The 23,745-nt window shown below is 44.2% G+C and overlaps 1 protein-coding gene across 1 annotated transcript in view; it reads right to left on the bottom strand.

The window, feature by feature from the left end:
- The window catches only part of ptch1 (patched 1), a 50,239-nt gene extending 35,314 nt beyond the window's left edge, over nt 1–14,925 (bottom strand). The window contains exons 1-2 of the mRNA XM_069682839.1: nt 14,482–14,925; nt 12,813–13,005 (exon numbers count right to left, since the gene is read on the bottom strand). Of these exons, the coding sequence (XP_069538940.1) occupies nt 12,813–13,005; nt 14,482–14,652 (364 nt within the window). The 5' untranslated portion in view covers nt 14,653–14,925. The remainder of the gene's footprint in view (nt 1–12,812; nt 13,006–14,481) is intronic.
- Between the last annotated feature and the right edge of the window lie 8,820 nt (nt 14,926–23,745).

Here is a 23,745-nt window from a genome sequence, read left to right as displayed (position 1 = left end):
CCAGCTTGTCCCACTACAACGTGAAGCATCCTGTCTCTGAATCCTGCAGAGCAACATCACTCCAACTAATCCACATCTCACAATAACAGCTCAATATTTCTACTTTCATTAGCTAACAAATCAGCAACACCACACCACGTTCCCTGCATATGTGTGTGTGACAGCAATTTGTGTGTGTGCGTTTGATAAAGAGAGAGAGGCTCTCTTCCAGGCTTTGCTCCCAGTATCGTGGTGGGACTAAGCCCTGTGCGTGCGCTCTGAGCTCTCAGCTAGCCCCAGCTACAAAAGCAGCCTTTCAGGCCCTTTAGCTGCCCTGCTCCACCCCAGTACAGCCAAGGCAAGTCTGGCAAAGTCTCGCTCACAAACACACACACACACACACACACACACACACACACACGCACACACACACACACACACACACACACACAAACAAATGCAGGCGATTGCATACGTGCAAGTATTCAAAAACTCTTAAAATTTCAGTCAGATGCAAGATAACGCGAATTAATAATGCACATTTTCAAGCTTAATAAAAGTGCATGTTTTTCGCACATGTCAATTCAGCCTGAGATTGTGTGTGTGTGTGTGTGTGTGTGTGTGTGTGAGTGCGCGCCTGCATGTGCATCCTGCAGCTCAGCGTATCTGTGTCTGATTTACGAGCAGAGGATTTGAGCCCTTCCATCATCAGTGACTGAACGCTCACTGAAAGCTCAGGCAAGTCATCAACTTTCACACACGCACACACACACACAAACACGATAAAAAATGCTCAGTAAGAGAGCAGACTGTGTGAAAAATCTGTAACATTTTATTACGCCCTAATCCAATTTAACAATTCCGCTCAATTCGTGCAACAGCAGGCATAGATTGAATATTTTCGGCCCATTGTAATAGCATTAAAGTTGAACATAAGCATGCCTGTTCTGCTGAGCCGGACCACCCAGACAGACCAATGGAACCGGGAGGAGGGGGCCATGTCTTGGGGCATTAGAGAAAACACACTTGATTTCTTTTTTTCTGGACCCAAACAGCATTCCCATCTGATCCCGTCTGAAGGCATGTTTATAATACTCATCATTAATAGCAGGCCTGGGCTAACCGGAGCGACATGCTTTGCACTGCTACGCGGCTACGCTACACCAGCGCTGCCTTCAAAACAGCACGCATGGAACTGATTTAGACCCGACGCACACTGACAGAGCACTAACAAGTCGGCTTGTCTGGTGCACTCAACGCTCGGAGGCAAAGCTAGCCCTGAGGCTTGGCTGAAACGCACCGCCGAGGGGGGGAAATGGGAACACAGGTGTGGAGAAAGAAGTGCATGTATTTCAGTTTTTTCACGTGCAAGGGAAAGAGGAAGAGTTTAGAAGAACTAACTCTCTTTTTTGAACATATTCCAAGTTATGGACTGCCACCCAAAGACCCCCAGTTTACAGCAAGCAGCGAGGAATGGGACAAGTCGAAGGAATGTACTCTCTCTCTCTACAGGAAACAGCACATCACGGCCTCAGGCTTAGAGAATTCCACACTTCACGAGGTTACAGCGTTTTGGGGTCAACACTCACACAGCCTCGGGGTGAAATTAACACCCCAGCTGGACCGAGAAAATGTGTGGCGAGCGAGTGTGTGTGAGTGCGATGCATGTGCGTGTGAGTGTGTGTGTGTGTGTGTGTACACACAGCTGTGTTTCTTCAATGACACATATTCCCATATTCCTTCTGCTAAGAAAACTGGTTGACCCCGGCATGTGTTGATATCTCGAAAGGTGTCGCGCTCCGGGCTCAGCTGCCGCGACCTAAAACAAAGTGTCAGCCACTTTCAGACGCTTCCCCTAACACCTCGTTTCTTTCTCATATCCCTCCTCCTCCTTATCTTTTATTTTCTTCAAGGACCAAACAATGAATCAAACCAACAAGATAATCTGCTGGTTAATGACAGTTGTTAGATGAAGCCCTGAAGCTAGCACTGCCCTCTAGCAGCCATCTCCTGATTCACACACCTATAAGCCTAGTATTTTGGTCCCAGTGCATGTGTGTTACATCTGTATATGTGGGTTACAATGCCGCCTGGTTTAACTACAATATGCCTGGTAAATATTCAAAAGCACTTCTTAAAAATAAAAGAGGAGAAGAGAAGAAAAGAGAGGAGAAGAAGAAGAGAAGCAGGCCTGTGTGTGTCACTGTATTGGAGCGCTCAGTGCGGGTATTCAGCGTGTTGCATAACATTAACCCCTGGTCCCCCCTATTCTCAAAGTAGGGGAACGGGGGGCTGCGGGGACGAAGGGAGAGAAAGTAGGTTTCTAAGGAACTGACATCACCCCCCCTCCCTCCTTTCAGCTCCGAACTCCCCCTCCTCTTTATACTCTAATTTTTTCTCCCTTTGCTCTATTCAGCTCTCCTCTGTGATTGGCCAGATCATGATGGCAATCAGCCCGGCCCCCTCTGTCAAAGCCAGCCCACCCCCCTTTTCCCCCTTGCCAACTTTCTCTCTCTTCCATGCAACACACAACAGCGTAGCCCCGCCCCCCCCCCTCCCTTGCACATCTCTGACGCCTGACAACGGAAGCATCCCGCACTTTCAAGGAAAACATGGCAGACGACTCCTACAACGCTGATGCTGCTACTTAAACATACACACTTTACTCGTACCATACGTAAAGAAACAGAAAATTATAGTATTAAAGTTTAACTACCTGAAAATATTCGCATATATTGTTCATTTAAATAATAACATGTTTCCAAACATTCAGCAGAAGAAGAATCAGTTGGAAGAAACACTTTTAATCACCCCTAACATCACTCACACATTACATCCAAAAGGGATTGTTTACGTGTGTGCGTGCAGACGTGAATATACTGTATGTACGTGCATGTGGCTATACACACTTCTCTGTGTGTGTGCTTGTGTGTGTGTGCAGAGAAAGGATTAGCTGGATTAGGCCCCCTCTCAGCAGGGACCCCCTGTGGTGAGGAGGAAGCCCCCCAAAACCAGGTCATCTCTCCGCCACCAAGTCTACAGCGACCTCCCATACCCTGGGCAGCTCTGTACGCTGACGGAGGAATGACGCGGACTACACAGCTCTCTGCGGAACACCTACGTCAGGATGGGGATCTGGTAAACCATTTCCAGAATCTATCAAAGAAAGCTTCCTCAAGAAAGTCTGCACATGGAAGTAATTGACTTTTTTTGTTTACATGCAAGATATTTATCATATTTCATAGACAAGAAATTCCTCAAAGTACACAACAAGAATGGATAAAAAAGAAACACAACAAGGGAAGTGACACCTGTTGCATGAGATGTAACAAAAAATGTTGTGTTTAGTTTTTATGTGACTAGTTTTTAGATAATCAAAATGTTTACGCTTAAATAAAGAAGGTTCTTGGGTTACAGAGGAAACCTGAGAACACTGATGCTCATACTATAGAACTGATTTTCAAGTTACTTCAGAGGTTTACAAATGAAAGAAAAACGTATAGATGGGTTTAACAATATAGAATATTGATCGATATATCATCGATACAAAGTGAAAACATCTACATTTAGCGTCATCTTTAAGATACGCCTTTATTTTGAAGTTTGATAAGAAACACAGCATTGCTACAAGAAGCTGTCAAATCATATTCTAGTTGTTTCTGTGAGTTGATATAACTGATTGTATTAAATATAGGTGTTCTGATACAAATTTTCCAATCTGATTCTGATTCTAACAACTGGGTATTGGCTGTAACAAATGTACCTTTCTGATACTAGTGCAGTAAGAAAATATGTTAGTGAGAAAACACAAACAGGCTTTACGAACATTACACTCTCTGCAAGCACAGCACTGTTTTTGTTTGTTGGTCACATGATAGTTTACCTGAGAACAGTTGATGTTTAAGGAGAATGAATGAATTATGGCACGGTACTTTATGAAGCATCAATACCGTTAATCTGTTATCGCCTTGCATCAATCATAGGCCCTTAAAATGAAGCTATATTAACACAATAAGACAAGATAAGATAATCCTTTGATTTACACTCCTACTATCCATGCATTTGTATAATTACAAATCATTGTTGCATGTTACTCGTAAAAATATCTTCCTTGGTCCGTGCTACTGGTCAGTCTGTTCAGGTAGAGTTCCCCACCTCCTCTCTTCTCCTCCTTCATGTTCGTGTCTCCTTATCAGCTGCTCCTGCCCGTCACGGGACAGAGCTTTGATCGCTGAGGGGAGATCCCACCTGTTGCCTTCCTCCTCTGTTTGTCTGTCTACCTCATCTGCTGCCACTCTGTGCGTCTCCCCGTCTACTGCTGCACATATGCTGCTGCATGTTGACAGAACTCTAGCTAATGATCAACAACTCTCTGCCTTTATGCACAACTTAAGGTATTAAGAATGTGACCTTATTGTAAAGACTAAAGGTGTGACTTCAAAATTCACATCCACTCGTCTTTTAATCCTCCATCCAGGTTACAAAACACTTCAAAAACTATTTTATTGGTTATTGGTACATGTTCTGTCTCCGTTGCAGCAGCAGTAAAAACAGTTGTAGCAGTACTACATGTTATAGGCTGTGGTTGAAGCGAACGCAGCAGTATGCAAAGCAGTAATAGTAGTTTTGAATGCGAGCACTGCGATGCAGGTGTGCACACAGCCACAAATATGTGATGAAAGGCCTCACTGAGAGCTGAGACCCTATCTGACCCATGGCGAGCCCCCCTTGCTCTCTGGCTCTCTCCCCCTCACTCTCTCTTTCCCTCTCTCCTTTCAGCTTTCAAAGTGTGTGTGTGTGGGGGGGGGGGCTGCCACACAGAAGAGGGTTAGACAAGAAAGTTAGAAAGAAGGGGGGTGGGATACGAAAGAGGAGGGAAAAAAACAAAAAGGATGAGAGAAACGAGCGAGAGAGCTGATAAGAAACAGAGAGTGGAAACGCTCTGACGTGCAGATGTAGCACAGGGTCTCCTCGTGCAGCTAGACACCCCCGAGCACCCCGACCCCTGACACAAATGTGACACCCCAGCTGCCAACCCCTCCTCTCCAAAACCCCCACCCCATACCACCAACCCTCACCCCCTCAACTCCAGCATTACCATATGTATGGCTCCCCTCGCCCCTGATTATGCTAATCACCTGTCCGGCCCCTGCAGCCCCTAAAATGGGTGTATTTAGCAGTCGGCTGGCTCCCAATGCTGCTTCCCCTGGGCCCGAGGTGTACATTCACACACTCCTCAATGGGCAGATTCTTCCACGTTGCTGCCTTCATTCAGGTCCCACTCTCTCCCTCCCAACCCCCCCAGAAAGGTCCTATTCAATGCCAATGGATTCACAGAGCAGTGGAAGGAGTAGTAGGGCAAGAAAACGCTGACAGAGAGTCTGTGTGTAGCATGTGCATGCATGTGTGCAGCGGTCAAATGATGTCTTAATTGGATACAACCGCAAGGACGTGTGAGCTTCGATGCAGCTACCACATTAAATACGGCCGATATAATACGATCTTTAACAAGTCATATAAGAGAGATCAAAAATTATTAGGATAACTGTACACCTCAAGCTCTGCTGGAAAAAACAAATCCTCCTCCTGTATCCCCTGTCAGTGCCTGTCCAATGCGAGCCAGGTGAGCCATCTCCCCCCCCGCCTGTTGCATTTGCTGCCCTGTGATTGGCCCGCAGCCCAGCCATAACAGACCGTGACATGAGCCTGAGCAGCCAATCTCCACCAGCCATCTCCCTGTCATTTCCTGGAAAGATGGCCCCTGATTCCAGGTATCCGAAAAATCACACATTCCATAGTGTGGAATATAAGACGCAGAGACACGGAGGCAGGAGCAGAGGAAGCGTGGATGGAGGAAGAAAAAGAAACAAGATTGTATTCCAGTTCACGCTTGCATTGAAATCTGTGGTTACCTTTGCATGTGATCTTTTATGGTCACGAATGCTGGGTATTTAAAATCGAATCATATGGTGCAAATACGAGGGATTGCATGGGATTCAGTGCTGGGTTCAAGACAAAACATTATCTAAACGCCTTAGTTTGGGGGATGCAAACATGCATTACATGTATGTTGGGGACCTGAGGGCGGAGCTTTAAGCTGTAAACTTCCAGGTTGCTTATTTGTTTGAGGAACTGACAAATATGAGTCACATTTGCTCTCTTTGCTGATCTACGTTCACCATCTAGATGCTAACTTACTGTCTGCTGTTTGGTGGTGGACAGGTGTAGTGTACAGTGGATCTTATCAGAGCTTGATGCTGCCAACAGCTGCCTGGTGTAGCCAAAAATGATGCTGATGAGATCGAACCAAAACAGTAAAGTTGCAGAACGCGCTAATCTCCGTCCCCCTTTCCGGCGCGATGCTAGGACGATGATGCTATGATTCTTTGTTCCGGGCAAGATGCAGCAACACTGGCAAGACAGCGAGGTGAGAGAGATCTTCCCGGGCCTGAAAAACCGGCATCAACGTGATAGTTTTGGTGGGAAGCGGGGTACAAGAAGAAACACAGAGAGCTACGTTATACAGAGACGTTTGATTCTTTGTTCTGCACTCGCTGTGAGCAGCCACGGGCAACAACAGTTGATGTAAATGTCAGAAAACAGTAAGAGCCAGGCTATCCGTACAGGAGACTGTTTCCCTCTGAAGCATACTGACTCAATCTGGAGCTGCAGACCTCTCAATCATCTGACAGAGGAAGCGTTTTATATCTCTGTATCTTTATGCCTTGCTCGTGCATGTGTGGTACTTGTGTAATTGCTGTTGCTGCCAGATTTCTATGACGTTGCGCCGCAGGAATGGCAATGAACTATATAGCTACATACGTAAACCCATATGTGCCTTGAAAAATTCCAACGACACGCACAATTTGGAGAAGTTGTTTGCATGAAAAATTCTCTGCGCTGCAGTCTGAGAAGCGTCAATCCACACCCCAATCTCTCTCCTGGTGTACGGTAGGCACCGCAGCCAAAACACAAACACACTACCGCTACTATACTCCTGCTTCTTCCCTCGCCTCGTCCTACCCCCCCAAACACACACACACACACACACACACACACACACACGCTCTCTCTCCCTCTGCTGTTTTGTGCTTTCTCCACCCCTCTGGCAGTCAGCGCTGCGAGGGAGGGAAGAGAGGAAAGGGGAAGAGGGAGGGAGGGATAGGAGGGGAGGGAAGGGAAGGAGGGAGGCCAGACCACCCTGCTCTCATGGCAGGCCTGAGTGTTTACATTGCCGTGGCTCACTCTGTAATACATCTGGCATTCTGAGGCCACTCTCTCCAGCCAGGGACGGGGGAGTGGTGGTGGAGGGGAGGCAGGAGGGGGGGAGAGGAGGCTCGGGTAAAGAGAGAGACCTTTCTGGCTGAGAGGAAAAGAGAGGGATAGAGGAGAGAGAGAGGGAGAGAAAGAAGGAGGTAGAGGGGGGAGGGTAATTCTCTCCACAGTCTCCTGTGGTCGGTCATTCGCAGGGCTCTGGTTTTTGAATAAGAGCGCCTGAAAGAATGCAAAATGTAAACAGAGAGCTTGGAGGCATCTCAGGATGTCGGTTGTGAATGGGATTGAGAGCAAACACACACACGCACAAACACATCACGGTTAATGAGCAACGTTTTAAAAGTTATTTCGAGTTTTTACACTCGCCATGTAGGGCTAATATACACAAACGTGCTTTCAAACCAGGGAGAGCTAGCTTGAGAAAACAGCGCTGGAAGTCTGTGTACAGTACCAGAGGCGCAATGTTTCCCCACACTAAATCCCTCACCAGCTCGCCTGCACTCTTCATCAACTCGTAGAGTTTAACACAACACGCTGGAATGTTATTCCTTCTATGGAGGTTTAATCCTGTTTGTAGTGAACTGATAAACACAAACTTAATTGAGTCCAGTTTGGAAAATAAAATGTAGCGTGCATGCAAGTGTGTGCGCACTCACATTTCAAACTATCTGAAAGAGATGAAACAGGAAAGATAGATGGCTGCTGTATAAAAGCGGTGTGTGATAGAGGGATAGTGTGAAAGAAAAGAGGAGGAAAAACAGAAGATGAAGAAAAGAAAATAGCATCAAAATAGCATGTCATGCCAGCTCTCCTCAACCACCTCCTCATTCACAGAACCAAACCTCCAAAGCCTCCCTGCACATGTGCATGTATGCGTGTTTGTGTGTGCGTGCATCCATGCATGTATCAGTGCTCCCATACACATCAAACGCTGGATAATTCAATCATGCAAACCACAATCCTCTCAGCGGAGACGCCGCATTCAGGGCACTCCTCCTCCTCCTCCTCCTCGTCTTCGTCCACAAGAAAGGATGTCAAGGCTTCTTCCGCATGCACTTAACTTTATACGGCTCCTCCACTCCGCTGCCATTACCAGCAAAACAACAAAACAACCACCGACTCTGTCAGCTCGGCTCTTAATCACACGAGATACAAAACAGACATGCGAGGGAGGGAGGAGAGGAAACTTTTGGTCCTATCAGAGAGGATTCTGAGACTTTAAATCGGGCTCTGGATGCACACAAACACTGATTGGCAGCATTTTAACTGTTACCATATTGATATCAGGGATGAGGAGTAAACTGAATGCAGCCAGAGGGACAATAAAACATGAATGTTTGGGGAGTAAGTCTGAATTTGCCTCCTATTTGTTGTGAAATTCGTCGACATATTTGATCTAATTAAAGCAGCAATGATGACTTACACATATGTTGAATTATTTTATGTCAGAATTATTAGACAGCAGTTCAGCGTTTAAAGCAAAAACTTACATCTGATTCACTGCCCTCTGCTGGAGGACAGATGTCAAAAGGTTAAACAGAATTTCATTCTGATACAGGAGAGCACTGCATACTCTCCTAACCACAAGTGGCTCATGGGATGCCCTCCTACAGGCACACAGACGGACACACATGATCGTATAAAGGACACAAACATGGCCTGGTGACAGCTGCCACTTCTGCTGCTGTCCCTCCATCCCTCCCTCCCCCCCTCTGCTGCGAGTCTTCACTCTGCACCCAGGCCACAGGGTGAGTATCAGGTGAGGTTTTAAGTAGCGGGGCCTCCACGAGATGACCTCAGGGTCCCAGGGGTCTACCCCCGTGGCCCCTGGCCTCTACACTTATGTCCCCCAAGAAAGCGCTCCGGGACTGGGGGCCTCCCCTTCAGTCTGTAGCCTTGAGACTACAATCCATAGCCCTTTGCCCCGGTCCGGGCCATAAATCTAAGGGACTATAAACTCATTTCAAGTTGAATCACTCGCACATATCTCTGTGTGGGTCAACTCGAGTCCAGGATGTAAACAAAAGACACACTCTGAATGCTCCATCCTCTGTTTACTCTGTGCTAAAGCTACAGGCTAACCACAACTCAGCACAGATTACAGCACACTACCTCCCAGGTTCAACTTCAACCCCTTGCTCGGAGATTGAGCTTCAAATATCCAAATGTTCTCCTGCCGCCTGTTCCTCCTCTATCCCATCCACACAGCCCCGCAACCCCGCCACATCTCCAGCCCTACGCTCGGCGCAGACACACAGCAAAAGAGCGAGGGGGCCGTCCTACAGGAAGGCCAATGTTTACGTGATACTGTTTTAATTAGACGCAGGCGGCGCTGCTATTTTCTTTACAATTTGGCCTATGTTTGCCTGAACCCAGAATGCCAGGGGATGGCTTCATTTTCCATTTGTGGCCAGGAGGAACTCTAAAGGGGTCTCATTGTTCTCCTCTGTGTCTGTGCTCCCTAAATGTGGCCTACAGTTAATTACGATTATATGGAATTGTCTGCAATTTGAAACTGATGATGTATGTGAAGTTCTGACTCTGAGGGAAGCGCACAGAGGGAACCAGACCACATTTGTATTCAGGGAGAGCAAGATAGGAGCCCACAATACTACAACTTCCTGTTTGAGGTAATAATTTCCTGTGAGTGCCACAGTGGACATAAACACGGCTTTATCTGCAATTTGGATCTGGCCTTAATACATGCCACCATGATTTTTTATGTAATCTACGTAGGAAGAAAGGAATAAAATATATAGCTATTATTCCCAGTATGTTTATCGAAACTCAAACTCCCATCCATCCTCAGAGGTTTGACACAATCACCTCTTTAGGCAGGCATGCGTCTCACTCCCAATTGGTCTCTGTCGCTTTGTCTAATAAACAGAACTTCCTGTGTCGGAGTGTTTATAAACAGTGCTGAGTGAGCGCTCTGTGAGAGGAGACAATCCCTGTGAAAGCTGCGGCACGTGACGGCGCGAGGAATAAACACACTAGCCAGCTCCGGTGCGCGGAGACACTAACGGTGGTCTGCTTCAAACCTAGAAGCAAGTGATGAAAGACGCATCATGAGATCACAAATGCAGCTCCAGTAAAGGAACTGAGAGATCTAGTATGAGCTATTGTGTGTGGATGTGTGTGTGCGTGCGTCCACGAGGGCCACACAAGCTTCCAGGCGGGGTCGTCCATGGGTCGCCTGCGGAGGGCAGTTCCAAATGAAACATAAACAGCCGCTCTGTCCTCTCCTCCTCTCTCTCTCTCTCTCCTCTTTTTCCTCTCGTTCGATGGGCCGGTCCCCCAGCACAGCCCAGCACACAGCTCCATGGTCCAGGCAGAACTAATCTATCCCTCAGCTGTGCAGGCTAATCTAAACAAACAGATCTCTCCCTATCAACATCTGGAACCCCTCATGTACCGGGACCTAGGAAACCACCACAGCCCAGTCTCTTTGTCAGAGTCTGTGCGCATGAACAGGTCTCTGTGTGTCGGTGTGAGCCAGGTTCTTTAGCCTGTTCTCACAGTATACTAAACTCCAGGGTCGAACTTCAGGGAAAGACACACAGTGAAAGAAGGTCAAAGCAAAGACAAGGCCGCATAACAGCTCAAACGTCAGTTATGTGCCAGTGAAGTTGATATAAAGCCACTTGTGCAACAGCTGAATCATTTTTCAGTCCACAAAGGATCTAAGAATACAAGACACATCACTCACATTACCAGGCCTGAACTGACATGTCTGACACAAACAGAGAGAGGAGACTCCTGACAAAGAGGACAACAAGGACTATTTCTTGCTACCTAATAAATAACTTTGAAACTATTCCCAAAAATCCAATGTATCAGACATTTGCCGCCTGAACACATAAAATGAGGCTGTGAAAGCTTTGCTGTTTACACATTTGTGACATTTACAATGTGTTTCAAGTGTGAACACATTTAAAGGGGCTAAAAAGTACGAACACATCCGCCAAAACTGTCCGTCTGTATGTCTAGCGTAGGTCTACCCAAATATGGCTGAATACACTTCATCCAGAGGGGCTTCCAGAGGGACATCAATGGGTGGTTTTAGAGTAAATATAGCCTATTTATGAAGCTACATATCAATCACACGTTAGCAGAGCCCATTGTGAATCTCTAGTTTTGTTTTATTGTTGGAAACAAACCCACAATATTTCATTTTCAATGATATGAGACAGGAACAGCTGAAAACCATCACACTAGAGCGGCTTTTCCCAGTAAATGTTTGATTATTCTAGTTGATAAAAGACAATGAATTATAAAAAGAGTCTGCAATTACTTATCTATCAAGCTATTTCTCAACTAATCAATTTCAGCACGCAGTCTGCAGCAGCTTTGGATGCACTGTGGAGTCTGCAATAACACTCAGGTTCATAAGGCGCCCCTCATCCTCGCACACATGACCGTGGTGTGACATGTGAACAGGGTGTGAAAACAGAGTGTTCCTCTGACTACAATCAGGAGTCCTGTACTAAAGAGGCTCCCCTGCGCCTAAACCGCTGCCAAGTGCGCCTGCGTCACAGATTAGACGAACGCGCTGTCTGTCAGACCCCTGCAGCCGCACGCAAGGACAAAACAGCCAACCCCGGGGAGGAGGTGGGTGTTTGATCTGTACGGGGATCACTGCTTTAATGTCTGAGCTCCAGAGATTTGCATATCTCATTTGAGGGTAAATAGATAGTCGCACAACATAACGTAGTATAAACACTTTTTTTTAAATGTCCGAATAAACACTTTTTCAATTCCTCAGCAGCAGAAATCTACTCCTCCATTCATGACTCCCACAGCCAGCTCCAGCCCATAAGTGCAGGAATGCGGATCAAAGGAAAGGAAAGAAGCACAGCCCCTTCCCCATGCCCCCCCAAGCACCACCCATACGCACAGTTCCCTTTTTTTTTTTCTTTGAAAATGTTCAGTCTTCATAAGTTATTTCTGAAAAAAAATAACAAGTGAGTGGCGTATCCACTCCGCAAACACGAGCTCTTGTCCTCACTCCGCTTTTTCCCTGCAGCCGGAGACAAATCTTTCTGGAAATTTCTGGAAAGTTGAGAGCTGTCCAAAACGGGACCACACACAGTCTCTGAGCATTCAACTGCTGGGGGCAGGCAGACACACACTCACACACACTCACTCACACACTCTCACAAAATGGCGGCTTTGACAAAAATTTCCTCAACCCCAAAAGCTGCTTATGAACTTAATTACAGCCCTGCTTCTGAGTGCAGTCACAGTCACCTCTTGCAATTATTTTGAGTGCATCTAACATGGTTTTAAGAATCAGAAAGTATGTTAGGATGAATCAAATTATTTACAAGTTTCACTTGGCCTCCTGCCAGGGCCTAAACAATAAACAATCCCACAGGCTTGTTTGGTAGCACCCTCCAACCCTCTCTTATTCCAATCTAAACCTTTCCATGCCCCTATGCAAAGTGCAATATCAAACATCAGCTCCAGAAGAGAGGATAGTTTGCGCATCATACATTCAAACAGGCACTAGAGAAACAGATTTTAAATACAACTAGTAACAAATCAGATTGTCTTACCTTCCACCCAGAGTTTCTCCACGTTTGTCTCCAGATTAGCTGCCCGTAAGCCCACGGCGAAAGCTCCGAAAATCATGAGCCCAACAACCAAAAACTTTCCGCAGTTCTTTTGTATGTAACAGCCCAGCCTGAATAAAAGTCTCTGGAACTTCGCTCTCAGCCATAGAGGTGCTTTCCTCCCCGTCGCCTTCCCCTATGATGAGACAAGAGTCCGGGTGTTACTTACAGTTCAAACAGAAGCCAATGCACTTACCTGGACAGGTGATTCTGTAGGGTTTAAAGAGACAGGTTAAATGTAATAGGGAGAAACAAGATAAGACAACAACAGGTGGTCCAAAATGTTTTCACGTCCTTGGCCTCAATTTGACCCAAGGAGCTTCGTCTGAGAAGACTAGCTGTTATAAATCAGAGTAAAACTGGAGTTTCTAATAAGATAATAAATAATAAACACATTCACTGCTTCCCTCTAGTAACCTATGATAAATTAAGTATATATATCTGCTGAGTCCTGCCTACAAACCCTTTGAGGACTCCCCAGAGTGAGAGCCGCGGGTTCTGTCATATCAGTATCATGTATAAACTGTAACCTTAGCAGGATACATGCAAAAGTCAGATATCTTCAACCCCTACACACACACACACACACACACACACACACACACACACACACTCAGCCTGGTCCAGTTCACTGTGATGAGTTATGAAGATGCTGATACAGAAACACTGACATTAGGTGTCACAGATTTGTGCAGCTTTACTCTAAACAGGTTGGCAGCTGCACCTCCAGAGTGCATGGAGGTAAATACAAGATAGCTGTCAAGCCACAGTTACGCAGAAAGCATTCTTTAGATCGTCCAATGTGTGTCTGTATTTCACATAACTCACCTTACACTGTAATAAGGGTAATAATCCTGCTTTAGATACTTAACACTGTGGTAAAAGAACACTGAATTACCCTAAGAAAAACACTTTTAAAAGTTGTATCATTTGGAGGTAGTCTAATTTTTCATCAAAGTAGCTCCTACACATCAAACTGAGATATCAAATACTCCGAAAAGCTCTTTGTGGTAACAACCCACAGATACCACCACACACAGCCCCTCTCCCCGTGCAGCAGCCCGTGTGTTCCGGCCTGCGTGGGGAGTGGAGGAGCCATCACGGGGGGACTCACAATATTTGTGAACGGAAGAGGGCAGCCACATGGATTTTTCCTCTCTCTATCATCGCGAGTCTCCACAGTTTACAATCTGTCAAACAAACCCTTAACTTTAACCACCAGAACTTCTTGTGTAGCTAAATAGAAGAGAAGCATTAAGTTTGGTGTTATGAAACAGTGAATGGCAGAGCTGCCTGTGTGTGAGAGCTGCATGTTTTGCCTTGTCTGAGACCGTTATAGGCTGGGATGTTGTATTGGGAAGAATTGAGCGGTTTCACTTGCAAATGCAGCTTTAAAGAAGCCGGTTGCTTTAGAAGAAGCTTATAGTTGCACAAAATAAATCAAAGCAACTTTCGGCACACTACAACCTTGCCTTGCCCCGTGTCCCGTGTCCCCCTGCCCAGCCCGTCCCGTTACCTAGCAGCGACGGGACATAGTTTGACCACTTTTTCGGCGAATACAATGAAACCAAGAGCTTAAAGTTGTTTCCAGGATCAAATAAGAAAGAAGCACCTCGGTTATTTGCTGCAGAGCAAAGCCCGCATCGCAGTAACTCGGCCGCTGCAAATACTCCAAATCCAGCGGTGTGTTGCGGGTATAGTCCCCCCTGTTCCTCCGCGTTATCCTCGGCCGATCGGGGTCTCTGTTTTCCTGCTCGGAGGGCGCATTAGCAGCCGAGGCCATGTTGCGGGGACTGCGAGATGGTTACCGTTTCCCACTTTATTGTATTTCCCCGAAAGCGTGTAGCGATATCCCAAGGCAACAATGTTTCACTCTTGGAGATCTCACACCCGTGAAGTAGGACTTCATACTCCTGTTGGAGACGGCGAGTCAAAGTCTGCGCCTTCCATCCCAACATTTCGTGATCCGGAGGTCTCCACCGCTTCCACCGCTTTCACCGTGTCTCTGTAAAAAGTAGGTTTCTCTCAAAAAGCGAGCTGCGCAGAGCGAGTCCCATACACGAGTCGTCGGGTAAGAAAGCTCGAGGGTCGTAGCATTCTGGTGAGATCTATGTGGTCTTCCCATGGGCCGCGCGTCACGGCCAACTCTGAGATTCAATAGTAGAAGGAGAAAAAGACCTCTCTCCATTTGGAGGCAGAAAGGAGGAGGGGTGAAAATAAAAAAAAAAGACTCGAGATCCCGCCTCTAGGGCTGTCAGATTGCAGGAGTTTCTCGCATCTGATTGGTTCCAGAAGGGCAAAAATTACTCAGCAAACACGACTATTATTAGCTGCTTAGCAACAGCTCACTAAAGTAGAGAGACCACCCAGGCAGAAAGACCTCATGTGTGCATCTCCAACTTCAGGGGAGCCTCGCGGAGAGCCAAACCCGCTTGGTTCGTTTGGTGTTTTGGGTTTCCACATAGAGAACTGTCGCTGGAAAGAAGGGTTTCCCTGAGAGGTCTGAGGAGAGGTTCACGATGTGAGCTCAGACAGGAGCCGATGAATGTCACAACGGCACTTTTTAAAGTTAAAAATTGTTTTCTACCCCCACCATGATGGTGGTAGTGGAGCCTCAAATTACAGAGGTACAGGGGGAGGTGCTAGAAAGTAGTGTTGTGACATTGTCAGCTTCACTATAGTAAAGTAGAATGGTCGATATAATGAGTGGAAGTAACGTCTGACATGTTATCCATTCATTAAGCTATTTGTACAAATAATAGGAAGTCATTAAAAAAAGTTGAATATGATTGGATATCAATAAATAAGGTTATGGACACAATTTGTGTCAGACAAATGAGCAGCTCAGCTTTCAATTGAGTTTGTCCACCTCCAATTATATTTAAATCTCGAGAAAAGAACACAACATTATCGGAACACAAAATTATACATAGCCTATTTTTTAAGAAAAATGTCCTAATATTGCACATACAGTTGGTAAAGTGGTTATCACATTTTTTTTTACATCTCAGTGTATGAAATATTTACGTGCTACTACTCATACAAACGCTTCTATATCTTTTTTTTTTTTTAATTAATTTTATTATACGTCAGAAATAGAAGCTGCTATTAATGTTTTAAACGTCTCAATGGAGGGTTAATGCAGATTGAAAATTAATAACCTGATATTTCACATAGAAAGGCCGCAGACACAAAATGCCTAAAAATTAGCCTAATTATTATTATTATTATTATTTTGCTTATTAAAGCTGGCATTCATAAACACTGTGTTATTAACCAGGGCATATTCATTTATATTAAAATCTATTGTTTTTGCAATTATTTGTCTGTCGGACTATTATATTGTCTGACAATGTCTTCGTATGCAGTAACCACTGCAGAAGGCTACGATAACCTTACTTTTTCATTTAGTGTCTTGCCAATGATTTGATGTCAGGTGAAAGAAATAGACATAAGCCTAATTTATTCATACGTGAAACTTAACGTCTGTTTCGACAAATGTTATATCCTTCCAAAAAATAAATAAAAAATAAAAAATAAAAAAATATGGTGGCTCAGAAAAAAGCGAAAACTAGCTCAATTTCAAGTCAACAACTAGCCTGTAAAATGTTTTCGCATGACTTAAACTTTTCTTTTAAAAACTAAAAACAAACTTCACCTCATTTAACCCACATTAATCTGTCCTTTTTGAATCAATATTGTGGACAATGAACCAGGTATAACAACACAAAGACACTGAGAGGTAATTAGCCCGTGCAGCCACTTGATGGACCAGAGGATCAGTCTACCAGCAGCTCAGACTTCACACACCTGAACCCTGCAGCTCAGCACAGGCTCGTCTGGCTGCCAGCCGCGCACTTACCATCTTCTGTCCAGGTGGGGGGAGCGTTCAGAACAAATCCGAGATATCCGCCCCCCGTGGAGTCCGAAACGTGTCAGTTATGATGAAGATAAAAAGAAGTGCTTTAGAGAGAAAAAAGACGCATCGTAATCCGTCTTGGTGGCGGGCATCCTGCTCTGCGTCGGGAAAGGTTCACTCACAATTACATGGCTGTTCCTTTTAGGCCTCCTGGGTGGTCCATAGGCAGGACCCTTTGACTGTCACGTGATTTGCCCAAATTTTAAACAGTACCAAACCATGCACAACAGCACTCTCAGTCTCAGATGTGGTTTCAATCTTTACAAATCTACATTTACAATGAAACACTCACCTGTGTATGCACAGTTACACACATAAATACATTAAAGTACAAGTAAGCTTACATTTAAACAATACAAACAGATTTGCATGCTTCTAAATGCATGCACTCATGGCTTAAGCATACAAAATTTGTGTTAATATGGAGATATGTGCAGATAATTGTACATGCAACTTGCACACATTAGTAATAACATGCATCCTCTGTCACATATAGAATAGATGATGTCTGATAAATGCTTAAGTTTTGGTCCAATCAAAGTTATCAATTCCCATCTTGATTTTTCTTTGGAATCAGTAGGAAAGTTAGGAACATCATTTGACTGGCATCAGATATCCCACATGTGCTGCTTGAGTATGAAAAACATGTTAGGTGGAGCAAGGTTAGGCTGCCCCCTAATGCCCCCGAACAGAACCAGGTATGTCTCAGTGGAACATGCTCATATAGCAAACATGAGCCGTAGCTGTTGCAACGTATCTGTGCTAGACATGCCCAGGCTGTTGTGATGATGGTAACGCTGTAGGACTCCATCAGAGTGCCGCAGGTCATGGTGGAAAACGGTCGTCTCCTTTGAATACTGTAGTGTAGAGGCTGTAAAGATATGCCAGTAAAAATGCTCTCCGAGATTATATTGCGAGCATCTGTGTGAACTAATGAAATACGTATGCACATAAGATGCCAAAACACCCTTGACCAAACATGAGAATATTTCCTTTTTTTCTCTTTAACATCATGTGTTAATATGGATCAGATGGACTAATTGCTCACTTTAGGAATTATACCAAGTAGGGAGAAATGTATTCCAAATCAGCTTCTTTTGATTAAATGACCACAGGGAATAGACTTTTCTGAGCAAGGACAGTGCTTTTTTTTCAGGCCTTATGCAAGATATAAAATAACAAAACAGCAATACAGTTGAAAAGAATCATGCATTTACTGTCAGACATCAACAAGCCATAGCCTGTGTTTTGTCAGCTGCAGATTTTTACGTTTATTGTGAATAGCTATGAACTGTCTTTTAGTGCATCCTGTCAGACCAACCCTTTGATTCACAGCAAGATATCGTGACAATAGTGGATTGCGAAGAATAAGTGTATCGATTTATCCTTATCTTCTACGGGCAGAATGAAACGTTTTTGGTGACATTCAGGCCTTTTTCAAATTGTCTCATAATGTGCAAGGTTTTATGACACTTGCTGAGCACTTTGAAGATTCCCAATGAACCATTTGTTTTAACGACCTTATGACCTTTCTTCTGACGTCACAGGTAGAGTAAAAACACAGAGGCCTGTTTGATAGCAACAATGTAAGATTTTTTCTCCCCCAAAAAGTTGAAGGTTGGGGGCTGTGACATTGCTGTTGGATGTGGCTGCAGGTGGTAATGAAACATAAAACGCCACAGTGTCAGAGGAAAAAACAGCCTTGAAACTTTCAGTTACAAAGAGAAGCAAAACAATTCTTATCAGTTTGGTGTAAAGACACTATGTAGGTTAAAAATAGTGTTCCTTACTTCCTGAGTTGTTGTTTTTCTGGCTCCTCGTGATTAACGTCTGCTTTCTTTGAGTGTTCATTAATTTTCTAGCCTTCTTCCTGATCCACATGGGTGCCTGCTCGAGGAAACAAGATAAAGCATTTATTTAGGAGCCGAAGGAATTGGGCATCAATCCTGCAACAACTTCATTAACCAACCACCTTCTTTGACCCTTCTCAGGGCCCTTCACACCCCTGAAGGCTGGTATCTGGATGGCGGCCATGGGAAAAGGCAGAAAAACCTTGTTGAGTGCATGTGCTTATTTATGATTTGCAGGTGGATTACAGTTCAAAGCAGAAGTGTGCCAACACATGAATATCCTGAAGTCAAAAGTCTCCTTCTAGGCAGTCCCAGTCAGGATTGATGTGGTAACATATGGAGATTTCTAATCAATAGCATGGCCATTGCAATGAAACATTATCAGCCTTTAACTTCCATTTGTCATTTTTCTAATGTAGTTTAACAACTATATAATTTAACAATTAATGGACAAGTCTAGTTTCTCACCCCCTTTTTTGGTCTGACTTTGACCTACCATAATTAAAGGTAGGCTGCAATGTGGATCAGAATCCTGGGCATCGACCAAAACAATGACGTGACATACACAAGACAATACGCTAATTCCGCACGGCTTTTAACCACAACTTCTTTGGCTTAATTCAACACTGTTTGTCGTACGATATATATAACATTAATTTTGGTATCAAATGTCATGTTAGCTAGTGTATTAATGTAGCTAGTGACCTTATATTCAGATATTATCTCGAGGCAAGCAAGCGTAGGTTAGCCTGCTAGCTGAACCTTAGCTATGGTGCACAGATCTAGCAATTTGTTGCCAAATGTTAGCTGATATAGCATTTTGCATAAGCAAAGTTAACACATTTACCTACTAGTTTAGCTAGAGGTGTCTTGATCATTTAGCTAAGGTATCCCTCAAAGACAGTATTTTGCTATGTTTTTTCGCTAGCTTTTCATCTTCGTTAGCAAGCAAGCTAGCAAACAAAACCGGTTGAAGGTCACTGCAAGAATCAGTGCCCTATCAATGCTGACCCTATTTTTCTTTCAAAGAGGGTCACACTACTATTTGGCTAGATTGGGTTTCACAAGATAAAAGTGTAGCTTTTTTTTTGTGCTTCTTGTTGGACTCTCTGTTGCCAAATTTTTGTTGATATAAGCAATTTCTAAGCTAGTCCTGCATTTCTTACAGTTTGTCTACCCCTACAAACGTAGAGCTATGCCAAAGACTTCTACCAAACCTTTGTAATTGTTCCAGTTGTTTATGCCATGCCTTATAAAACCATTTATAACCATCAACTGTAAAAAATAATCTGTCATAGATCATTGCCATCTTAGTTTTGTGAAGCAAGAAGTGACCCTATTTGGATGAGGAAGCAGAGTTGGGTAGGACTATGGATTAGTACACGCTATGTTATCAAAATTATGCAGTTAAAAATGTCCAAGACTTATTTCTTATCTCTAATTAGTTAATGAACATAAACAGCAAGTTGAGCTATACTTGCTAATAACGCCCACATTTAAAATATCACAATTTCACTTACCAAAAACACTGTGACACAGACTTTTTGTACAGTCTGCTAACACAATTTACAACACAGTCAATCTGTTATTTGTCCAAATACATGAATGAAAAATGTCTCCAAAAGGCACTGAAACCATAAACATAGCCATGGCTGAGGTGACGCAGACAGGTAACTGCACTCACCTGTCACACAAAGTGGCCATGCCTTTAATTATGCAACTATCAGGAGTAATATAATTGTAACCAGTGACTTTAAATCATTTTTTGTACCAGACTTTAAATTTGTTTATTCCTGCTAGAAGGTCCAGAATGTTAACATGAGGGTCTGTGGGGGTTGACTCGCTTTTAGAGCCAGCCTCAAGTGGCCACTCAAGGAACTGCAGCATTTGGCTCTTCCATATTGGCTCCGCTTTTCAGGCTGAAAGATTGTTTTGTTTTTTTATTACTCTTAAGACCTTCTTTCGAGAAGTCTCTCCTGACTGAGATGTACTTATACTGTTGCACTGTCTTCTGTTCAATCAGACTTTATATTTCGGGAGCACTGCCTTAGTTTTACTTCATATTGAAGCAGTTTAGAGAATTTAGAAAGCTGTTGGCTTGTTCCCAACTTGTCTGATTCTCTGCCAGCTCATATTTCTTGCCCTGATGGACGATGCTGTAGTATGTTCCTGTGTTTTTACATGTCAGCAATTATGTTGATAAGTGCAATGTTATCATAAGTAAAAGAAATGATTGCTGAAACTACCTAGATAAGACCAAAGTAGTATTACACTGTAATTATCCTTTGAGGTGTGTGTTTCTATGTGTTAATCTCCACATCCCCCTTTGGAAGCCCCATTCAGGTACCATTTCAATACTCCTGCCAAGTCATAAAACCATCTCCTCCATCTTGACCCAGCTGCTGGCTCCCCCCTGGTCCATCATGGCTGCCTGTGAAGCAGTAGTGCACGGCGAGAGCCTGCTGGGATGTTTATGCTCCAGCTCAAGGTTGTCTTCAATCATACACGGAGCTGTTTGACAGCTCGCAGCACCGCCTGGCCTCTGTTTACCTCTCCCAATTTCCGACCGGCTTTGTATGCACAATCAGAGCAGCTCAGAGGATCCAAGAGGGCTAGTCCACCATTCTCCTTTGAGCAGAAACACAGACAAGTGGAGCAAAGGATTCTTAACATTATACCAAAAAAATGCTTTTGTTTGACTGGTTTAATCAGAAGAGCAAGTGAAAAAAAACAAACTGGTTTGTTTAAAAGCAAGTTTGAAGTAACTCAGGAAGATTTTGTGTTTCTTTTGGACCGTAAGATGTGAGCTTTGTTAAGTTGAATGCATGAATCATTGCAATCACACTGATATGGCAAAAAATGAGGATAACTGAGTGTGCACTAACCACAAAGACTTAGTTTTTTAGGGTTTCAAATGCTGTGTGATTCGATGTTGGCACCTTATGGGCATGTTTAAAAAAAAAATGGGTATAGCACACGTGAAAATGGAGAAGTGGGAAGAAAAATGTGCCTGAAAGAAAATGTGCGACTTCTGAAGAGAAAATCTGAATTATTTGCAAATATAAATTTTGATATCACGGCATCTAAGCACTTTGGTAGTTCGTAGTACCTCGTGTAGCAATCTTCTTCTCTATTCAGCCAGCGTTTACTTTGAGATCTGAGACACAATGTTGGAGCAGGCTGATATTTAGACAAGGCAGTGGTCTGTTCAGCACAACTGGCCTGAGAAGCTATATTTTTTCGAGTTCAGCCTCCAATGTTAACAGGAAACGTGTGCTGCTCTGAATGTATACACACAGCCTCAACAAATAAGCAGTATAATACAATATCAACGCTGTGGCTCCACAGAGAGACGCGGAAAGTGAAACAAGCTGAAACAGGCGGAGAGAGCAGTCAAACAGACGGAGCTGGCCTCTCAGCAGATTCATTTTTATAAATTGTGTAAAGACAGAAAAGGGGAATATTTGACTCACACAGACACACACCCTAACAAACAAATATATTTGTTAGGAATTCCAACATCTGCACTCTTGCACATTTCGAAGGCACACGTTCACCTTAGTAAAAAGTTTGTTTACTTCCATGTGAGCTGAGGTGGGTCTCTGTGGGAGGCCGAGGGGAAAAAGTGACACATTTAAAGGTAACAGACCTCCTGTTCTGTCGAGTCTTATAACAACAGCAGGAACTGTTACCTTTCTCAATGGAATCCAAGCTCGTAAACAAGAATCAGCCGTCATTAAGAGAAATTATCCAAGAGCACAGAGCAATAAGAACACTTTGTGTTCCGTAACGAAGCTACAAAAATACCCTCCTACACTATAAAAGTGTTACACATCCAATTAATTATTTATCGGAACTTCTCAGATATTCAAACAAGGTCTAAGTCTGTTGAAAGTGTCTGCTTCTTCTGCTTGTTTTCCTTGTATTGAACACTGTTTGGAATACCAGAGCTATAAGACATGTGCCTTGAAAAAAACATGAACCTGTAATCGCAGGATATGAGGTGCACTTTGAAATTTAAATTTTGAACCGTGTGGGATTTTCTTTAAATAGGTCGGTACAGAGGAAGTGTCATTATAATATAAGCGGTTAAATTGGCGGCCCATGTAAAGAAGCAACAGTCCTCGATGTGGCGGCCCTGGGCTCAACTCCCACCCTCGGCCCTTTGCCGCGCTTCATCCCCGGATTCTCTCTTCCCCCTTTTCCAACACTATCCACTGTCCTCTCTATCATTAAGGCATAAAAGGCCAGAAATAAATCATCTTAAAAAAACTAAACATGGTAGCATTTGACAGGACAAAGTAAACTGGTAAATAAACTGCGCCCATATAGCCTTTGGACCACTGAAACCACTTTTAGGCCCCTGTGTCCACATAGCGCCTTTTTCTGAGCGCCATGTTATTCCCAATGAGGACAGAGTGCATGCTTTTTTCAGAGAGCTCTGCCTTTTGTGTGCGGCTGCTCCGAGCACTTCGAGTTGAAAATGTCTGAACTTTTCAGAAAGGCGCTGGTGTCACTACTGCCGCTTTTTTCATGCAACTAATCAGATTGGGCGTCACTCGTCACCCTGGTTACCGCCAAACATGGAGGAGCAACTTGTCTTGGATGTTTCTGTCTACCCGGAGCAGTACGATATGACAAACAAACAGTATCACAATAGAAACCGAGGGAGCAGATCGGTCGGACACTAAAGGCTGCTGGTAAATTACTAGCTTTTATTGCCCCATGCGTTGTAAGCTTGTTCCAGACCCCCCCCCCCCCAGCACCCTGCCAGCGCTTTTCTGCCAGAAAAAGGTGCAATGTGGTCACAGGGCCTTACACTACATGTCACAATCACACTCTCATACACACATTTATACACTGATGGCAGAGGCTGCTATGTAAAGTACCAATCTCCAATTTGGATCTAACCGTTCATGCACATTGATGGCTACCAGTGTCATGTACACTGCAGCAGCTGGGGATCAAACCAGAAACCTTTCAGTTGAGGGACGACCCACTCTACCACTGAGCCACAGCAGCCCCAAGTAGCACTATATTGTTATCAAATTAAATCAAACACCATACATCTGAAGAATAAAACCAATACAGTAATTTTTTGGAGGTA

Source organism: Semicossyphus pulcher, unplaced genomic scaffold (assembly GCF_022749685.1).
Source record: "Semicossyphus pulcher isolate SPU_LCO1_2020_fin unplaced genomic scaffold, fSemPul1.0.p SCAF_6, whole genome shotgun sequence".
In the NCBI taxonomy this organism is placed as follows: Eukaryota; Metazoa; Chordata; class Actinopteri; order Labriformes; family Labridae; genus Semicossyphus; species Semicossyphus pulcher.
Note: the sequence above shows the minus strand (reverse complement) of the source record. Positions and strands in the feature narration are given on the sequence as shown.